Raw genomic sequence first — 21516 nt, forward strand, 5'->3', positions numbered from 1 at the left:
AATGTATTTTCTCATCTCATTCAGTAGACCTGTGATCACCTAGTTTTACAAAGCATACTAGTATCTATAACAAGACAAACAATTCAAAAAATGTATTGCTGTATGTCCTTGGTAACAATTATGATGTTATAAAGAAGTTTCAAAGTCATTTAATTGTTAAATGTGACATTGTTTACACTTTGAAGATTAACCTTCTGGCAAATGTTACAATGACAATTAAAATACTGGCACAGAAGCACTGTTATATACAGTAAGTATATAATTATGTTATTATATGTTATTCCTATGTCATTACTTGCTGCAATGATTGTATTTAATAAGTGTATAATAATACCATGTTCCAGCAACATTCATAATGTACCGAGTTTATTTAGCCGAGAGCCTTGGAGCTTGTTTTGCAAGGACGGATTTAATGTGAGGGTGTACCATATGGACTGCTACTGACACTCCCCTGGCAAACACGTGGCACAAGGGAGGGTACACCCTGGATGGGATGCAGACAGCAGACACACACACGCACACATGCACGCACACACAAAGTAGGTAGTCAACCTGAGAAGCATGTCCTTGGGATGTGGGAGGAAATGCAGCCAGCCATTGGTAGAAACATGAAAACTCCTAAAATATAGGCACCCATTGCTGGAATCAAACCTTGGTCCTGGACATCAGTATGTGTACTAATGTATTATGTGCACTTGTTACTTCCAAGACAAATTGCAGACGACACTGGCTGGTACAGTGGCATTGTGGCATTATGAAGGTGTTTTGGAACTTGGTATTCTTACATAATCATTAAATACAACCATAGCAGCAAGGTAGAAAATCCTTTGTTTAATTGTTTTGTAGTAACGAGTTACTCTTTATGTTAGTGTCAACATTGGAATATAATGCAAGAAACATGTGTTTATTCCACATTATAATGCTGATTCCTTACATGACCTGGAATCTTCCAGTAGCTCAAAACAAAACATCTTTCAATGTATCACTGTCAAGTATAACATTTATCATAGACAATGTATTCTTATTTTACATCCATAAAACAACAACATAACATTAATTTTAAAAATAAATAATAAACAACATTGATATATATTTTTGAAATTGGATACCATAAAAAATCATTTTAAAAGTATATAGTTGATAAACAATAAACTAAACGCATCACAGAGTATAATTGTTACAAATGAATGGTGTGAATACTTTCCACAACAACTGTATATCAATATTTTAGGTTTCCTGTCCTTAATATCATACCTATATTTCCCTGTAGGTTTTACCTGAATTTTGTTACAGAGGAAGTGGAGAATCCAGAAAAGTAAGACCTATATGTTTTATCTATTAATACACTTTCACAAAAAAAAGTCACCAAGCTGACATGAACTATTCCATGGAGTCAATTGCAACAAACAACAAGTGGTAGATGTTCCTACAGTTAGTGGCTCAGGACTACACTAAGTTAGGACCACTGATCAGGAATCAAACTGTTTGTGTGCAAAAGCACTTCTTACTAAACCTGGAGATTAGCTGATCCCCAATTAATGTGTTTACTTTAATTACTAGTCCGCAATTTACTACAAATGACTTGTATTCATTCTCAATGATTATTGGAACTGACCCTTTATTTTTTAATTATTGCACTTATTATGGTGTACCTGCATGCAATGGTATTAACTACTTCATCTAAAATAGAATAGATCATGTTTTGGCCAAGGCTTTCTTAGATGTTCACTACTTATCTGGCACTAATGTTCTTTCTATTAAAAAATAGCACCATTCTATCTATATACTAAGTATATACAGTGTATTGTTGATTAATACAAATTAGGTTCAGTATTTTGAGTTTTGGGATGGTCCATTTGAATAGCATTACAAGACATTAAGCACATTTTATTACATACCTATATATACTTTGATATAAACTCAAAGAAAAGCTCTGCCAACATTAATTCTGCTAGCAAATTGCCACTACAACAAATCACTTATCATCATTTGTTTCCTTATTGAAAGCAGCTGCCACCATATTTGCTAAATTATTAAAGTATAGGAATAGTAATGCTGTAGTAATCAACATTGTCATCTAAATATTTCAAATAGCTATATTATATATTTTTTATTATTTAAATTAATGATGTTGAGTTTAAAGTTAGTATTACTTCTCCCTCAATAAACATTACTTATATATCAATAATCTCATTTGTGTTCTGATCATTTTTCACATTGTTGAACTAGCCTATGTGTTTAATGATTTAGAAATGTGTCTGTCTTTAGCAGCATCTTTCCAGGGTGCCTTAACACTCGGGTACACTTGACATTACTGACTCACTAGCTCAATGTCACTGCTAATGCACATAAACATCAGGTGGAAATACAGGTATCCTCACATAAACAAAAGGAGCTGTCAGTCACCAGGACATTTTAAACAGTATGCAGAATTCTGTGTGGAAAAGGGAACTTTTGGATTTCACACTTCATACAGAGAGGTTCAGTTTCAGGTCAGGAGGAAAACTCTTTTGCAGTCAATAAAGAGCAGATTCAACCGTGCAGACCACAAACAAGTGCAAGGAGGATTCTAATCAGGTCAGGAATTAAACCTATGGGCCAGATCTAGTGCATCTAGGAGAATACAGAGAGAAGTGACCTTGACTGGAAAGGGAATATATTAGATGAACCCAACTATAACTTCTATTAATTAAGTACCATACCTGAAGAGGATTAATTCATATAATTACACAAATTGTAAACAACAGAACAGTTGGATACACTTCAAAATACAGGTACAGGTACACTGTAATTACATTATAGATAACATGGTGAAGGCATGTAAGTACTGTTTAAACATATAACCGAGCCAGTAATTACACTGTAATATTACTAGATACAACATTAAACTTAATTACATTATGATTAAAAAAACTATAATTACAGTGTACTTAATGCAGTGAATACATTTAATTACATGATTACTATCTTGTTTAATTAGTGATATGAACAATATTGAATTCCACTTTACCCAGATTATATTTAAAAGTATATCGGCTCTAGATGAAAACTTGAGTTTGAAACTTTAAATCTTTGTTCAATTTTATTATTAGGATTAATTATCTTAGCAGATGCCCTTATCCACTTAAACTATATACCATTGTTTTAAACTTACAATTACCCATTTATACAGCTGGGTTTTTACTGGAGCATTCTACGTACAGTGCCTTTCTCAAGGGTTCAACAGCAGTGTCCCCCACCTGGTACTGAGCTCACAACTCTGCTCCAGAGCCCTGACTAATATTAAGCATATTATGAAAGACATACACCAGCAGTACCTGATACGGAAAAACATTTGTAAATGTAATTACAATATGTATCATGATAGTTATAATACAAATATTGCAATTCAATGTAATTCCTTTGGAAGTAGGGTGACCAGACGTCCCAGTTTTACCAGGACAGTCCCGGATTTTAATTAAACGTCACAGCGTCCCGACAGTTCTCTCAAAATCATTTAAATGTCCCGTTTTTTTAGCTTCCCCCTGTTTAGACTCACTTAAAATCTTAAAATATGCAAGGGATGTTTGTATGTAAATCGATCACATTAACAATTGCGCATTTTAAATGTAATATGGTAATGCTAAGATTTTCTGGATAATAACAAACAAAAGCACTGAATGAGCATGCGTCAACGTTGTGTGCCCCTCAACGCAAATTTGACTAATGACAGGCAGATGTTTTTTAAAATGTGTGCGGTCCAGAAATAAATCACAACCTTGAAAAATGTTTGATGATACAACCACTACCTGATCCACTGACAATTGTGTCAGGACAAGTTTTTTTTTAAAAGGAATCCCATAGAAAATAAAAGTTGATGCCTCAAATGATGTTATAGATTTATGATTAATTTATTTAGCAGACACTTATTCTAATTGATTAAGCTTATGTGGAAGTTATTCAGGAAAACTCTGAATTTGCTAACACTGAATTTGTGAAAAACAGTTTGAGTAAGTTATGGATCGCAGAATGTTGTAAGGCGTATTCATAATACTGTGTAAGGAAACTTTTATGTTAGGACACTGAATCAGTACAGCATACATGGGGACTGTATACCATATATGTATACCAAATACCATATTTTAAGTGATGTAATTTTTTTTATTAATATTTTTTCAATATGTCTCATTTTCTACTTTTGAAAATCTGGTCACCCTATTTGAAAGTGTATTTTGAAGTGGTGCACTGTTCCCTGGTAATAAAAGGTGACCGGAATGTAATTACATTGTGTGTCATGATAATTACAATAAACCAATGCAATTAAATTACATTCCCCTGGAAGTGAACAGAATTTTGAAGTGACACACTGTTCCTTGGTAATAATAGCACATTAGGAATTGAATTACATTGGATATCATAGAAACAATAAACCCAGTATCACTGGAGAAGCTTCAACAGGCTAACATTTAGGCATTGTTGTTTCCTGGTGGAAAAACCTTACCTGGATAACGTTTTCACTTTCAACCACAATGCCTTGCATATTATATTATTATTATTATTATTATTATTATTATTATTATTATTATTATTATTATTATTATTATTATGTTAGTGTGGTGGGGATAACAAAGAAAGCTTTTTGCATTGGAATGGGAGTGGGATGTTACCTCCCTTTTACGTATACGTGTGCCACTTGCCCAAAGTAAGGCACCAAATCAAGGGGGAAATAATTAATAAAGGAGACTCAGAGGAAAAATATACAACACAAAAAGAAAACAACAAAAACAACAAAAAGAGTTAGGCCAGTGTGATGCACCATATTATGGCCTACTTGTTTAAATGCTTTTCCATATATTGAGAATACCAGGATAGCTTTAGATTCAGTCCAATTTCTATCAAAAGTCTTAGTATTACAATATAATATGAGTTATGCTGCAGGGTTTTTGTTTTGGCAGGTACAGTGTCACTGATATATAGATTTTTGTTTTATTATTTTAAAATCAGAATGTAAAAGCACTCTTCCAGAGGGCAGATTGTGTTCTATAGACTGGACCTTCTGATCCTGAATTCAGCACATGGCACTGAGTTCCCAGGGGGGCAGTGCACAATTGCCTAAGCACTGTCAGGTAAAGACGGGTTGGAGCTGGTGGGGGAATAGTTGGTTGTTCTCACATAAACAGCTCCTGTGGCACCCAAGATTCCTCCAGGTTCAGGGTGTTAGCTCTTCTATCTACATCAAATCCTACATTTCATTCTGGCCTCTGGCAGTGAAAGAAATAGCAGTTGGCTTTGACAACATGTATTCCATGCAATTTATAGCATTCAGTTGAGTCTAGTAATTGATAAAATAAAGATAAAATAACTGGAGAGTCTAAAATTGAATTAAAAAAAAATCCCCCCTTCCCCCCCCCCCCCACACACACACCACTACCAACTTGAAACCCCAAACTGGAATCAGTAGCAGTAATACAAACCTATGTGCAATTTTACACCTAAATTCACTATTGATTGAGGTCATGTAAGCAAGGGTGTCTTGTGTTAGTCACATCTTTTGTCAAATTGATATGAATGAAATCTTCAGAACTTTTTTCCAAATGAAAAGATAGTCTGCAGCCAGTTCCTTAAGAAAAAACGTAATATTGTGCCAATATCACATTTTTAATAAAGAAGCGTTTTTTGCAGAAAAAACCCAACATATTTTCAATAATTTACACAGGACAAAAAAATCCAGATGTTGTATTTTATTTGATTAGGCATTTTGGATGCATGTTTTCCTTTACTAGCAAAATGTTGGAATATTTTACTACAACACAGCAGCCTCCTAAATGTTGTGGTACGCTTTCATTTTGAAGTGTAAATATCATTTGAATATGTTCCCAAGGTATTAGAGTTTTGGATACTGTTTTTCTGCAATCTGTTGCCTCCACCTGTCAACCTTCATTGCCAGTTGTGTAAGGTACACAGCTATTATGGAAATTAAATATTTTTTATCCAAGAGTGGGGCTAGTCTATTTTCCATTAATGGTCATATCTGAGTACTGGTAACTTGAATATATTTGGCAATAATGTATTGATGGTAAGGACATGGCCTAATTGTCAAACTTTAAGAAGCAATCACTTTGACACTGAAGGACATTTTATTCTTTGAAAATGTATATGAAACAAACACAGAATATATATATATATATATATATATATATATATATATATAGAGAGAGAGAGAGAGAGAGAGAGAGAGAGAGAGAGAGAGAGAGAGGGGTGGATATAGAGGAAGCCTTCTATGAGCTTGCGACGGCATGCTTAACGAAAGTATTAGTGTTCGGATGCCATGTGGGTAACTGCCACCATAAATACAGGAAAAAACACAACCACCACCAGCATACACGATAGAATAGAAAATAGTAATACTGCTGCACCCTGTGCCAACATAGCCCATATCAGACCAACAAAGACTTGTATCATAATTTCATAGACCACAAACAAGGCCATTCCAATAGTTCCTTATACAATTGTCCATTAATTATCCATGGAAAAGTCCATATGTGTCCAAGAAAATAAGTGTGCCTGCATTATCTCTTAAGCTGGCAGTCCACAAAACAAGAACAATAGTATTAGCATAAACAGTTATTACCAACTGAACAAATGTTATTAATGTTCAACAAAGCCTTATCAATGCATCATTCAGTTCATTGAAGTTAGTGCTAATGGAATTATATGCAGTTTCCAATAGAAACCAATTTTATATAACCATATCCCAAAAACCCTGCCTCAGTATACATTAACAACCCACCACCCCAAAATAATCAATATACACAGGATATAATTCATTTAGCACTATACAAAACAGGATGTGCACATCTCTGTATTAATGTTCATATGACATTGTAAATCCACCATTAGCAATTACAGATGGGCCAGTATTACACACACGTATTTTCATATGCATAATAACCAGGGTAAGGATAAAACAAGCACACCAATCAACCAATTAATCTCATACTTTTGACTTAGTACCTGACTTACGATGTCATCATTTTGATTTAGTCTCTTGTAATTAGGACTTACTCTCACATAATTAGAACTTACTATCTCGTTATTTCGACTTAGTAAGTCATAATTATGAGATACTATCTCATAAGTTTGACAAACTATCTCCTTATTTCGACTTTACAAATTTACAAAGATGTCCCAGACAGAAAATTACATATTCTTGAGCTTTCAGCAACTTGTGTTTTAATTGAAAATATTATAATAGATGATTTAAATAATGTTTACTGGGCACAAATAAAAGTACATGTGTAAGAACTCAAACAACAATATTAATAACAGCCATTGGTATGGCATTTGACTCGTCAAAAGCTTTAATATATATATTTTTTCTTATTTTGTATGATCTCAGTACATACTTTTCTATTAAATCAATTTTTTTATTTTTTATTCCATAAACAATTTTTCTTAGACTCTGATTCTTTTTAACCTTTCTCTGTCACTTTACCTCTTCTTACAGGTCCCTAGAGATCTTTTAATATGGATTTCTTCAAATATGGACATTTGAAAATGGTGAGCAGTAGGTCACAACTAGTGAACCTGTGTATCATCATCAAGATCATTTAGCATATACATCTGTCCCTTTAGCAATGGAATATTACGGAAGCCGAGAAGTGCAAAAGCAAAACAAACTCGTTAACAGGATGTTGCAGCAACCACAGACGAGAAAGGGCTGGTAACATTTGAAACACGTCAACAGCGTTCGCAAAAAGGCGTTGCTGCAACCAGGAGAGAGAGGGGCGGTAACTTTGAAAAAACGTCAGCAACCAGTGGAGAGAAAGGGGTGGAAACATCTGAAAAATGACAGCGGCATTGAAAAAACACCAACACATCCCAGAGAAAACAGCAGTGACATTTAGAAAACACGTGGCGGAAATAGCTGAGGCAGAAATAGGATTGTGTGGCGGAAATAAGATTGTGTGGCGGAAATAGGATTCTGTGGCGGCAAGGACATATTCCAAGACACTCGCCTAGTTTCCCATTTCTGCCATTTTGATACATCGCTCTCGATGTTTGTGGACAATCTCTGCTATGTTTACGGTTACCGTGGCTTCAAATTATGCTGGAGTCACACTACGCGATTTCTACAATCTGACCCGATTTTGTGAACAGTGCGCAGGTGACACTTAACCACTATTTTGCACCGAAAGTATGTATTTTGTGTCGTGAAGGAGCGCACACACAGTATAGGACACACACTGCACCACTGATCTGAAACCCTTATCGTGGCGACCTGCGTCACAGCCTCCAAACTCCCCACATCTTGCAGAATTACAGTGATCCATCCAGATAAAAGGTCAACACACACGGACACATGCACATGTACAGGTCACATTCGTAAAGTGCAGATGTCCACAGTCATGCGCAGATCTGCGCTGCTCCACCAATGGGATCAGTGGATTTCTGCAGATCTGTGCAAAACTGCGGAAATCTGCGCAACAAGAACACGACTACAAACGGCTGTTGCTGTCCGTGTTCGTGTGTCGGACAAACACACAAAGCGCAGAGAAAAGAGGATGAGTGTGAAGACACGGCCGTGAGAGCTGCAGCTGAGTAACACACAGCTCTATCCATCCTACAGTATGATCATCGCATTGTAGGGTCGAAATTTAGCGCAGACCTGGTCAATTACAGATACTAATTGGTATTTGAAAATATTATTTTCCCTGTATTAGAGTATTTTAAATAACCTGCGCCGAAACAACCATTGGTATTTGAAGTATTTTAATAAATACGTATGAAAATCTTATTCTCCTGTCATGTTTATTATTCTGTTTCTTTTCTCTTCTTCAGTCAGCTCGGCTCTCATTGGCTGCTGATCACGTCACTCTCCACGATCGGCGCTGATCGAGTCGTAAATATAAACACGTTTAATAAAGTCGTAGCGGCTCCGACGAGCTTACGATCGTGAGTCTCTCAATACACGAGCATCGGCAGCGGGACGCGCCCGACCAGATGCTTGTGACGATCAGGGCTGATTCGTCGTGAAGGCCAAATCGGGTTTAAAATCGTGACCCAGCATTAATCGGAGGATGTGAGACCGAACGGGATTGGGACTAAACTGAACTACATTAATGTGTAAATGAACCATTTAACTAACTAAATAAATAAATATATAATAATAAACACTTATTTAAGAGTATTATTAAGCTAATAGCCCATTACCAGGATACAGCTCTGCAATTACCTACATCAGTAACTAGAGCTACATATGGCTCCAGATAATTGTATAGGGATGCTTTGAGACAGAACAGGATTTCCAAATTCCACCTAAACTGAAAAGTATATTTACCTATAACTTGCATTAGCTAAACCTTTGCTGAGATTAATCCTGTGGTGGAATTGCTACAGAACACAGGGATGTTGCTTTGATCGTATTTACATATTGGCTACTTAGATATTAACAAGATTTTTGGAGCCATGGTAACCCTAAACATAGCAGAAATTGTCCACAAACATTGAGAGCGATGTGTCAAAATGGCAGAAATGGGAAACTAGGCGAGCGTCTTGGAATATGTCTTTGCCACCACACAATCCTATTTCCTCCACAGAATCCTATTTCCACCTCAGCTATTTCCGCCACAGGACCCTATTTCAGCCACACATTTTCTAAATGTCACTGCTGTTTTCTCTGGGATGTGTTGGTGTTTTTTCAATGCCGCTGTCATTTTTCAGATGTTTCCACCCCTTTCTCTCCACTGGTTGCTGATGTTTTTTCAAAGTTACCACCCCTCTCCATCCTGGTTGCAGCAACGCCTTTTTGCGAATGCTGTTGACGTGTTTCAAATGTTACCAGCCCTTTCTCTTCTGTGGTTGCTGCAACGTTAATGTTAATGAGTTTGATTTGCTTTTGCACTCCTTGGCGTCCGTAGAATATGTATAATACAACATCAGTTTAGACTTGATTAAATAAAAACTTCAACCAAATTGCCAGTCTCAAACTACGATCCCAGGATTGATAGGTTTCCATGCTGTATTGAGCTCTAAATTCACCAGTCAAAGCTTTCAACTACATTAAACATATCAATAATAACTTTTTCATTACTTGAAATGAGTTCTGAAAGAAATAATAATTTTTGGTAGATATAACACTCACATTTTCCAATATTTAACTGCAATAATTTCTCTTTCCTTTTTCCCCTCTTATATTATGATGCTAATTCAACTTTCTTCCTGTATCAAACAATCAGTAGCAAAAAAAAAAAGTTTCACTAATCATCTGAATTATGAATTATGTATTTGCAATGGAACATCCTAGGACCTAGATCATGAATGTCTTTACACTTCAATAAGTGCAGTTGGTAGTCAATCCAAGTTTGAGTACTCCAAGGGGGTTGTCACATACCTGAGATCTCCAAAAACTCTTTCTGATTATTCTTTATCGGGTTTCTTTTCACAATCCTTTGCCCTCCTACACTTCCCTTGTGGTACAATGCACCAATAGAGCAGGAGAAAAGTAATTTTATAGTCAGCAGGTGCGTATCACTGCCAGGTGTGTGATTCTGATGCAGATTGTTTTGATCAGAGTCTGATAATTTGCTGTAAGTGTGCGCAAGGAAGTGCTTCTCTCATTCTCACATATCTTATCATATCTGACATATGTCTTCTGAGCAAACAATTAAATCAAATGTCAAGTGTCTTAGGACAAAGTCCAAAGCTGTGCAACTTTCCTAGTGAAAAGTGTGAGCTTCCATTACACTTACAAACAACATGCTCATCAATGTTTGTAGTATGTTTTGAGAAGGTAATTATATATTCATGTTATTAACATATTTGATCATTTTAGAAATATATATGCTTGTTTTTATATTATTTTTTATATTATTATTTATGTTGATGTTTGCAATTTGTTGATGTTTGCAATTAAAGTATATTTGTTTGAAATGCATATGCTTTAAATTCATAATGTATTAAAATCTGTGGTATGTATTTTGAGAAATGATGGTAAATGCCAGTTTTTTATAATGTTCTCGTTATTTCCAAATGGTATTCAGACTAGGTTGTTTGATACAACCTATTCTTATTAAAATATTGTGTACATATTTTAGTGTTATGAGTTTTAATGTGTGCTCTAAAACATTTCTGTATAATCTTGTTTTCAGAACTATGCCCCTTGCTATTTGTATCTCAATGGCAGTTGTCACTTTTTGCTACGTGTTAACAAATGTAGCCTATTACACTGTAATGACTGCTGAGGAGCTGCTTGCATCAGAAGCTGTTGCTGTGGTAAGTCATCAAAATGTGTAAGAAATATTGCCAAATCCTTTGTTGGTAACACTTTATAACATTGTGCTGCTTATTAACGTGTTATTAATTATGTATAAACGTTTAATAGATTATTCATATACTTTATAAATCATTAGTACTGCATTATAAATTAGTTTAACTCAGATATAGAAATACATGGAATGGCCACAAAGTCAAACAAGTAGCTAAAGAGTGTCCCACTTATACATTATGTTGATGAATGTCAAAGCAGTAGTGAAGTTTGCTTCATAATCTGTTCATTAATTATTTGAAAGAAGGACACTTATTAGCTATCTGTTTGACTTTGTGACCATTCTATATATTGCTATAACTGATTTATATATAATTCAGAATGTGTTTATAACCACACATTGAATATGTATAAATTATTAATAACACATTAATAGTACCTTATTATTAAGTGTTACCCATTTGTATTCTGTGCATATTTCTGACCATCTAAATATTACAGTCAATCTAAATATCACATGTCAAACAGTGTTTATTCCTTTTCACTCCAATACCTGAATTACTCATAATGTTAGTCCTCAGCAACATATAGGTGATATAAACGCATTAGGGAACTGAGTCAGACTATGATTATGAAAGTACCATGGAGGGAGGAGGCAATTATATACTTAAGATATTTGATTATAAGCTATTAAATTGTATTGTCTTCTCCTGGGTAGAGTAGACAGGTAATGCTTAAAATGTGGGACATAGACAGGTACGGTACGCAAGTTACTCTTAGGTCAGAGACAAAAAACATCAATGCATAATACATTCATTATCTTTGCAGCATCACTGCTTTCACACAAAATTGTTATAAATAGTTCGAAGATCCCAGTCAGTGCATTGGATGAAGTGCATAGTGTGTCATGTAGGCTTGTAGGGTGGTGCATAAATGGCTTTACCCATTTGGGGGAGCGTGGGTGAAATTCTGATGTATTACACTATGTAACACAATTTTTGTTCCTGGGTAGTAAGTGTTATTTCTTAAAAGTATAGAAAATGGCTATTATTCCACATAGTTTTCGGCCTTGTGATTGCCCAGGAAGCCCCGAACCATTGCGACAAAGCTGTTCCAAGCCGCTTTCTCCTTACTAGTGAACTTCTTGGGGAATTCATTGCACTCCAGGATCTTCTTCATCTCTGGTCCAATGAAGACACCGGCTTTGACCTTTGCCTCAGACAGCTTAGGGAAGAAGTGTTGAAGGTACTTGAAGGCTGCCGACTCCTTATCTAGAGCTCTGACAAATTGTTTCATGAGGTCCAATTTGATGTGCAGTGGTGGCATCAGCACCTTCCGGGGGTCCACCAGTGGCTCCCACTTGACGCTGTTCCTCCCCACAGAGAACTCGGTCCCCTGTGGCCAGTCCCGCCTGTGGTAGTGCGCCTTGGTGTCCCTGCTGTCCCAAAGGCAAACATAGCAGGGAAACTTGGTAAAACCGCCTTGGAGACCCATCAGGAAGTCTCCTATGACCTCCCAGCCATACTCATCATACTTCAAGACGTCCAGCAAGGTCCTGATGCTGTTGTAATCCTCTTTGAGGTGCACCGAGTGAGCCAGGGGAACAGACGGATAGCTGGAAAAATGTTGGTAATGCTTCCTCTGATCTGCGACTTGCATACTTTCATCCAACAAGTTCCACTGCTTGAGCCTAGACGTCAAAAGCACGGCACTGGACTTGGTGAGACCAAGATCTCTAATCAAGTCGTTGAGGTCTTTTTGGTTGGGGTAGTATGGGTTTCTCTGCACAGCTCCACCTCTGAAAATGTCATCTGGATCTACAATGTCTTCCTCGCTCTCTGACTTGCTGCTCTCTTCTAAACACGGCTGCTCTCTCTGCGGAGGACTGGGTACGGGGAGCTCGTGGCAGTGTGGCACCGGGGCGATGGATGAAGGAAGGTCCGGATACATGATAGCAGGTGCATTCTTGCCAGTGCAACATTTGGAAGGGTCCACCATGCAGAAGTAACAGTTGCTTGAGTGGTCAGTGGGTTCCCGCCAAATTCTTGGGATAGCGAACTTCATGGCTCTCTTTTCCCTCCTGTACCATCCTACAAAAATACATTTATTTCACCCATGACTAATGTTTTTTTTGCAGTGCTCGCAGGTGAAATGAGGTGCCCAGGGTTTGTCTTGATCCCTGACAGGCATGCCGAAATATGCCTTGTAGGCCTCACACATCTTAGCAGATGCTTCCACGGAGTACTTTTTCACTTTTGTCTTGATATATTGGCCGCAGACATAGCAAAATGCGTCTGCCAGATGCTTGCAGCCTCTTGATGCCATCTCAGAAAAATGCAGATACAGTATGTATCCAATTAGACAGCTGGAACTGAACTGATCTGGTGGGCTGAAGACCCCTGTATTTATTTTACTATTTATATTACTGGAAAGTTCTAGAAAGTTCTAGAAGTTACTCCAAGTTTACTCAGCACTGAATCTGTCTGGAATGTTCTGGAAAATAGGTAAATTTCAAAATATCATTGTCCTGGTCACAAAAGCAAAGTTTGGGTGGAAAAATTGCCATTTTCTATACTTTTGAGGCATAAGCAATTCGGAAATAACATTTACTACCCAGGAACCAAAAAAAAATGTTACACAGTGTTATCATCTCTTTAAAAATAAATAAAAAATACGAACAACATAATATTTTGTCCATCATAGAGCATAGGATCTTTGGAATGTTTGTATTATATGTTCAACTTTATTTCAATTCAAAATATGATCCTGCTTTTCAAGTATTTACATTTTACTTTACATTGTGGTTATTTGATTCAATGCCTGTTATAAGTAGAAAAGGGTTTTAAGAATCCCTACATCAGGGATTTACTTTAACTTTAAGAAGTTAAATGTGACATGCCTGAAGAAAGTATTCAGTCATGTCACGTGATAAAGTATAAGTCCTGCTAGAGTATAGGGTCCATAATTAGATTTTTATATTGCTTTATCCATCTAAGATGATGGCTTCCTCTTAATGTGAGGAAATATGTGGAAAGATAGAATTCTCCTTATAAATCACTTACTTATCATGTGGGAAAGAAGTAGAAAAAGGAAAGGAGTATTGTAAACCATTTTGATAAAAATGTCAGTTATAAAGGTGTCATTTTGTATTGTCTGATTGTTTTTGATTTGATATGATGCTAATGGAAAAAAAATATGTCTGAAACATTTAAACATTTATGCTTCATATCAATCCAAAAACATTTGAATTTCATATTTCAAACATTCTGTTTTCTGTGTACAGTGCCCTCCATAATTATTGGTACCTTGGTGAAGATGAGAAAAAAGGCAATGCACATGTTTTTGAGAAAAATATGAATTTGTTCATGAAGATGTTTTTTTTCTTTGAATAATTTAACCTCAACTGAAGGTTAGATTTCTCTCATATTTTGAGTGTAAGATCAAGCTGACATTTTTACCAAGGATGCCAATAATTCTGGAGGGCACTGTATTTAATGGAGTATGGATAATATTTGCTTATCCACATAACAATTTTGCGCATTTTGCAAATGTTTGTATTTAAATGCTTTAAACAAATACTATTTTAAATGTATTACGTTATTTTAGTCGGACATCAAAAATACATTTTGGAATGTTTTGAAATCTGTTTCATAATACATTTAGCAGAATTGAAAAAGGGAAAAACTATATAGTGAATAGTAACTGTTTAGCAAATGCATTAAATTAGAGCATCAGCTTAAGTAAATTCGATTCTCTCCAACATTTCCACATAAAAAGCCATTACAGAGATGCACTTTGAGCAATCAAAGATCCAGATTAAAACATACCGAAAAATCCCTGCTGGTAGAGTACAATAAACCTGTAATTATTGGTGGATTAATTGATCTCAAATGCTATCAAGTACATGATTGTTGTTTGCTATTTCTGGGTGGGTCAACATTTTAAGTCAATTAGTATGTAACAGGCAGGATGCAGAACTAATAATTGGGAATATATTTGGTATCTGGCTTTACTATGATTTGGTCAGGTGACTTGGCTATGGACTGCTCAGATTTTAAATGAATGATGACCATTTGTTCCTTGTTTGTTTTTGTTTTACTTCCTGACATACAATTTCATCAGAATATAATTAATACATAGTGATATCTAACAGAGATGCACACTGGGCCAAGATAACATAGTCTCATGAAAAATATTGTTAGATTATACTAAATAACTATGTATTTTTTGAAAGACTTTTGCAGAGAAGCTGATGGGAAAGTTTTCAATAGCTGTTCCAATATTTGTTTCGATGTCTTGCATTGGTTCAATGACTGGAAGCATGTTTGCCATTTCTAGGTGGGTAGCCATACATAATTTGCTGGGTTTGAATATTTTGAATAGCCTGTGCTTTGCAACAAATATGTTCTGTTTCCTTAAGTTCTCAACTTACACTGAAAATTCGATCTGAGACCCATTATGACAAATGAACATCCCCATTTCATGCTGTAATTTATTTAAGTGAAAGCTGACAGCCTCCACAAATCTCTTATAACATTAGCATCTGCCACACCTGAATACATTTCAAGCATTGACATGAGTGAATTTAATGCATCGTAGCAGCTGTTTATGTATGTATGTATGTATGTATGTATGTATGTATGTATTTATTTATTTATTTATGAGGACACTTGTCAAGGCTGCACAAAAACTGTGTAGTGTACTCCATGTCTATTCCATTTAATACAATTTGGTGACTTTTGTTAAAATACTGTAACAAGTCTATCAAGATGTATTTTATGTATTTATGAATTTAGTTGTATTGATCATGGAATACATTTAACAAAATACTGAAAGTGAATGAAAACTGAAAAATAAGCATTCATTTTACAGAATGATGAGATCAAATTATCAGTCAAATATTACATTTCTTAAAATAAATACATTAATAAACAATGTTTAGAACCAGCAGTAGTATGTTAAATAACAAATATTATTAGAAGGCAATGTTGTTGTTAATAGAACTAATCAATACTATGCTAATCCAATTAATATTAAATAGTCAATGTATCTTTTAATATGAGATTGTCTAAGTTTCTATTAGTTAACATGTTATATGTAAACGCATGAGATATGTAAGACAGGCTCATTCCCTCCACTATTGTGGCTTATATTGACTCTATTTGGAAGGAAGCATGCCACTGCACTTCACTGTTCCACTTGTTGTGTAACAACCTCTGTACAACTGTTTTCAATTAGGATGTTTTATGTAGCCTCTCGTGAGGGTCAACTTCCAAAAATACTCTCCATGATCCATATTCGCCGGCATACACCGGTCCCTGCAGTAATATTGCTGGTAAGTATAAAACAATAAGATGCACACAAAACAAACAAAACACAATTATATTTTTCGTTATTATTAAATTTGTATAATCTCAGCTTTCATAGGTGTAGGTTTAGTGGGGGACAGGAGGGGGAACAGGCGCTTCCCCCCAAATGCTGACAACGTCAATTTGTTTGCCTCAGTAATTTGCCCCTATAATTTATTGTTATATTTATTTTTTATTTTTGTTTGGGTTTTTTCCCCCCAAGTGTTGAATACTTACCCGCATTCTTCCTTTTCCCCTCTTGTCTGCAGTACCCTTTGACATTACTGATGTTGTTCTTAGGAGACATCTACAGCTTGCTGAACTTTATGAGTTTTATGCGATGGTTGTTTATTGGAATTGCAGTCGTTGGCCTTATTTACCTCAGATACAAGCACCCTGAAATGCATCGTCCTTTTAAGGTAATGTATCAAATCTGAATGGTATGCCCACCTTCTAACAACCTAGAAACAATGCTGCATTGGTTCAATTTTGCAAGTAAATTAAATACATACAATTAATCTAAGAGATGAGGTGGAACAAAAACTAGACGACAGTACAGGATGTTTTGCTTTACATTAGCAGTAAGTGTGTTGTCTGCAGCTGTTCTGTGGACCTGTGGAGTGGATTGCACCAAGGACTGAAAGCAGCAGCAACATTTGACTGTGTATCAATACAATGGCCATGATAATGTTTCTGATAGGACATCCATGGCCTTCAGTTACTAATTTGTTTATACTTTACTGGAATGCAGCACTCCTTTTATTTTTATGTAAGCAACACTAAAAGGACCACATATAATTACAGGTTTAGTAATGGAAGACCAAGGGCACTGGTTTAGAGTCCACAGATTATAATTTTATCTTGTTGTTTTGTTAATTTTAAATCTAATAAGCATTATTTTTCAGTAGGTTTGTAAAAACTCATGTTATTACAGATGATTGTTGCCACCAGGTAGCAACCCAATGTAATGGATTTTGAAAACTTGTAAATCAGTATGCAATTACACGTCTCAGGGGCTGTGCTTAGGAGGCTATATAGACATCTAATCCTATGCAATTGTAATTGGCTGCAATTCCCTAAGGGAGGGCACACTTTTAATTCAAGTTGAGCAGTATGAATAGAGGAGGGTGAACATATGAAATATGAATATTATAGCTGTTAGAGAACTGCAGTCTCTAAATGCAAATTAAAAATATATATAGTGCTGTGCAAAAGTTTTAGGCATGTGTGAAAAAATGCTGTAAAGTAAGAATGCTTTCAAAATGCTAGACATGTTAATAGATTATATTTATCAATTAACTAAAAGCAAAGTGAGTGAACAGAAGAAAAATCTACAGCAAATCAATATTTGGTGTGATCACCCTTTGCCTTCAAAACAGCATCAATTCTTCTAGGCAGAAATTTGAAGGCAGACAGGGGTTTCCAGATGTGCTGTCCAAGCTCTTTTGAAGAAGCACAAAGAAACAGGCAACGTTGAGGACTGCAGACACAGTGGTCGGCCAAGGACACTTACTGCAGCAGATGAAAGACACATCATGCTTACTTCCCTTCGCAATTGGAAGATGTCCAGCAGTGCCATCAGCTCAGAATGGGCAGAAAACAGTGGGAACCTGGTACACCCATCTACTGTCTGGAGAAGTCTGGTCAGAAGTGGCCTTCATGGAAGACTTGCGGCCAAAAAGCCATACCTCCGACTTAGCAACAAGGCCGAGCGACTCAACTATGCATGAAAACACAGGAACTGGGGTGCAGAAAAATGGCAGCAGGTGCTCTGGACTGTTGAGTCACAATCTGAAATATTTGGCTGTAGCAGAAGGCAGTTTGTTCGCCGAAGGGCTGGAGAGTGGTACACGAATGAGTGTCTGCAGGCAACAGTGAAGCATGGTGGAGGTTCCTTGCAAGTTTGAGACTGCATTTCTGCAAATGGAGTTGGGGATTTGGTCAGAATTAATGGTCTCCTCAATGCCGAGAAGTACAGGCAGATACTTATCCATCATGCAATACCATCAGGGAGGCATCTGATTGGTCCCAAATGTATTCTGCATTATGACAACAACCCCAAACATACAGCAAAAGTCATTAAGAACTATCTTCAGTGTAAAGAAGAACAAGGAGTCCTGGAAGTGATGGTATGGCCTCCACAGAGCCCTGATCTCAACAGCATCGAGTCTGTCTGGGATTACATGAAGAGAGAGAAGCAACTGAGGCTGCCTAAATCCACAGAAGAACTGTGGTTAGTTCTCCAAGATGTTTCAGCCAACCTTACCTGCCGAGTTCCTTCACAAACTGTGTGCAAGTGTACCTAGAAGAAATGATGCTGTTTTGAAGGCAAAGGGTGGTCATAGCAAATATTGATTTGATGTAGATTGTTCTTCTGTTCATTCACTTTGCATTTAGTTAATTGATAAAAACAATCTATTAACATGTCTATTTGTGTAAGAATTCTTACTTTATAGCATTTTTCCACACCTGCCTAAAACTTTTGCACAGTACTGTATATATGTTTAACTCTAACTGCTTACTTCCAATGGACTTCATTTTTAAAGTGAACATTCATAACCAAGGTTAGTTTCACATGTGCCAATCATGCATTATACGCACTCATGCTTTGAACTCCCCTTTTATTTTTCAGTCTGTCATTTTGCTTCCCCACTTGTAATCTCCACTTTAAAGAAAAATAAAACATAAAAACAATATTTAATGTAATTAAATATACTCAGCCATACAAAGTAGATATTTAGTAAATTTACATTATTTAATAATTGCTAGCTCCACCTTTGAAATCAATGATCTCCCAAAATAATCTTTGAATGTGACTAATACAATTTTGTACAGGCCTCTTTCTGTCATGCATGGGAAGCTTTGTCAAATCAATATGCAGACAAAAAAACTGTTATGACTGTATGGTGCACAGCATATCTTTCCAAATGTTTATTATTTAAAATAAAAAGTATTTCTCATATATGTACAAATCAAATTGGCTCAAACTAACATTGTTTTCTTTTTGTAATACTTTGCAGGTTCCTTTGTTTATCCCTGCCCTTTTTGCATTCACCTGCTTCTTCATGGTTTTTCTCTCGCTTTATTCTGACCCAGTCAACACTGGGATTGGATTTGCCATCACACTTACCGGTATCCCTGCCTACTACCTCTTCATTGTGTCCAAGAAGCCAAAGTGCTTCCAAAAGATGTCAGGTATGACATTAATTAAAATAATGTATTGATGAATTCCTACTTGCATGTGTCTTCTGTTGCTTTGAGAATTTTATACAGTATGCAGTATACAGTACAGTATGCTGCTAATTAAAAGCCTTAGATATTTTTTAATTTTTCTACTCTGATGCATAAGAAATTTAAGTAAATTAACATATAATTACATTCAAAAATCACAATCCAATTCAAATAAAAACACTGATGGACAATATGTATTGATATAAACTAAAAGCAGGCGTTGATAGAACAAATGTTGATATATATATATATATATATATATATATATATATATATATATATATATATAGCCCACTTTCCCTTTTTTGTTTCTCATTTTAAGGTGACATGGTTGTTGTCTTTTATTCTACCTGCAAAGCCTATATAAAATAGCTCCCAATATGTTTTTTTTTCTTGCTAAGACTGTGTATGTTAATAGGTTTCTTATTTTTCCTTTGTGGATGTTGTGTAGTTCTGAACACATCCCATTTTTTACCTGATTATTTATTTTTTAACACATATTAAATATCCCTTCCAATATAATTAAAGAATTCTACCAGATTCCGAACACCTAATTATAATTTATGTTTTTCAGCTTCAGATATGACTGACATCTTGAAAATCAAGAGATGCAAGCCATTTCACTCAATGTTAGATTACTTATAATAGTAGACCACACTAGTGGAAGCTCATAAAATCAATATATTGTAACTCCTGTGACTAAAACTTGTGAACCATGTTATGTATTAATGCATATCCTATTTATATGTTGCAGTCTCCTATTAACCAACAATTGTTCATGTTTTTATTTGTTTACAGATTCCATATCCAGGTACTTACAGATCATTCTACAAGTTATTCCACCTGAATAATATTTAATATTTCACAAAGAACTTAAAAGTAGACCATATCTGTCATCTACCCTACAGGGTAGTACAACACTGTGTGTTCAGTACAGCCTAAGCAATTGTGTTAAAATAGGTTTGGAGGTATATTATTTTCTATATTCTCCTTAAAATTATAGAAGGCTTAAAAGTATGATATCTGTATTAGTATTAGACATGTGTCAAAGGATTGAAGTAGGTTACAGAATAAACTCACAAAAGTATATTTGAATGTTGATGTTGATGTTACTAAATTATATGTGCCCATTTACTGCAAATATGAAACAAACCAAGACAACAATCTTGGTGTAACTCTATGTTGTATATATTCCATTTCCCGTTGCCCCAGTACTACAGTCCAGTTAAAACATTACAAAATTTGATTAACAAGTCTAAGAATAAACATGCACTCAGGTAAAGGGAAACCACTGGAGATAACAATGGGAAAGATATAACAGTCAAAAAATTATGCAATACACTAATTTGTCACTAATAAGGAGTAATTGTTTTAGGATTTACTGTAAGATTTAACTATAACTGTAAGATTTTTCCCTCCTCCACTGTTGTGGAAATTATTGCAAACCTGACTGAAACAGAATACACAATGTTTAAAGCCAGTAACGCCCTTTATTTTTTATTTATTTTGCTGTACAAATGTACTTTATTTGAACTCACTTAATCAAATCTGCAGGCTGCAATGCCCATGGAAAACTCCTGTGTTTCTCAATTTGTTTGCACAATGCTGACTCAATATAAGTGATGGAAACATGAATCAATGTCATACTCTTTCCTGGTATCAAGTTGGCCTTACCTCATTAATACAAAATTG

At 35.6% G+C, this 21516-nt stretch overlaps 1 protein-coding gene across 2 annotated transcripts in view; it reads left to right on the forward strand.

Annotated features, from left to right (window-relative positions):
- The window catches only part of slc7a11 (solute carrier family 7 member 11), a 39965-nt gene extending 19046 nt beyond the window's left edge, over window positions 1-20919 (forward strand). Inside the window, exons 6-12 of one of the 2 annotated variants that reach the window (XM_066720145.1) lie at window positions 1271-1315; window positions 11130-11253; window positions 15480-15583; window positions 16484-16580; window positions 16863-17012; window positions 19614-19788; window positions 20623-20919. In XM_066720145.1, coding sequence (XP_066576242.1) covers window positions 1271-1315; window positions 11130-11253; window positions 15480-15583; window positions 16484-16580; window positions 16863-17012; window positions 19614-19788; window positions 20623-20675 — 748 coding nt within the window. In that variant the 3' untranslated portion in view covers window positions 20676-20919. The remainder of the gene's footprint in view (window positions 1-1270; window positions 1316-11129; window positions 11254-15479; window positions 15584-16483; window positions 16581-16862; window positions 17013-19613; window positions 19789-20622) is intronic. The other variant, XM_066720147.1, reaches the window with a different exon arrangement.
- Window positions 20920-21516: the final 597 nt, after the last annotated feature.

This window comes from Amia ocellicauda, chromosome 13, assembly GCF_036373705.1.
Source record: "Amia ocellicauda isolate fAmiCal2 chromosome 13, fAmiCal2.hap1, whole genome shotgun sequence".
Classification (NCBI taxonomy): domain Eukaryota; kingdom Metazoa; phylum Chordata; class Actinopteri; order Amiiformes; family Amiidae; genus Amia; species Amia ocellicauda.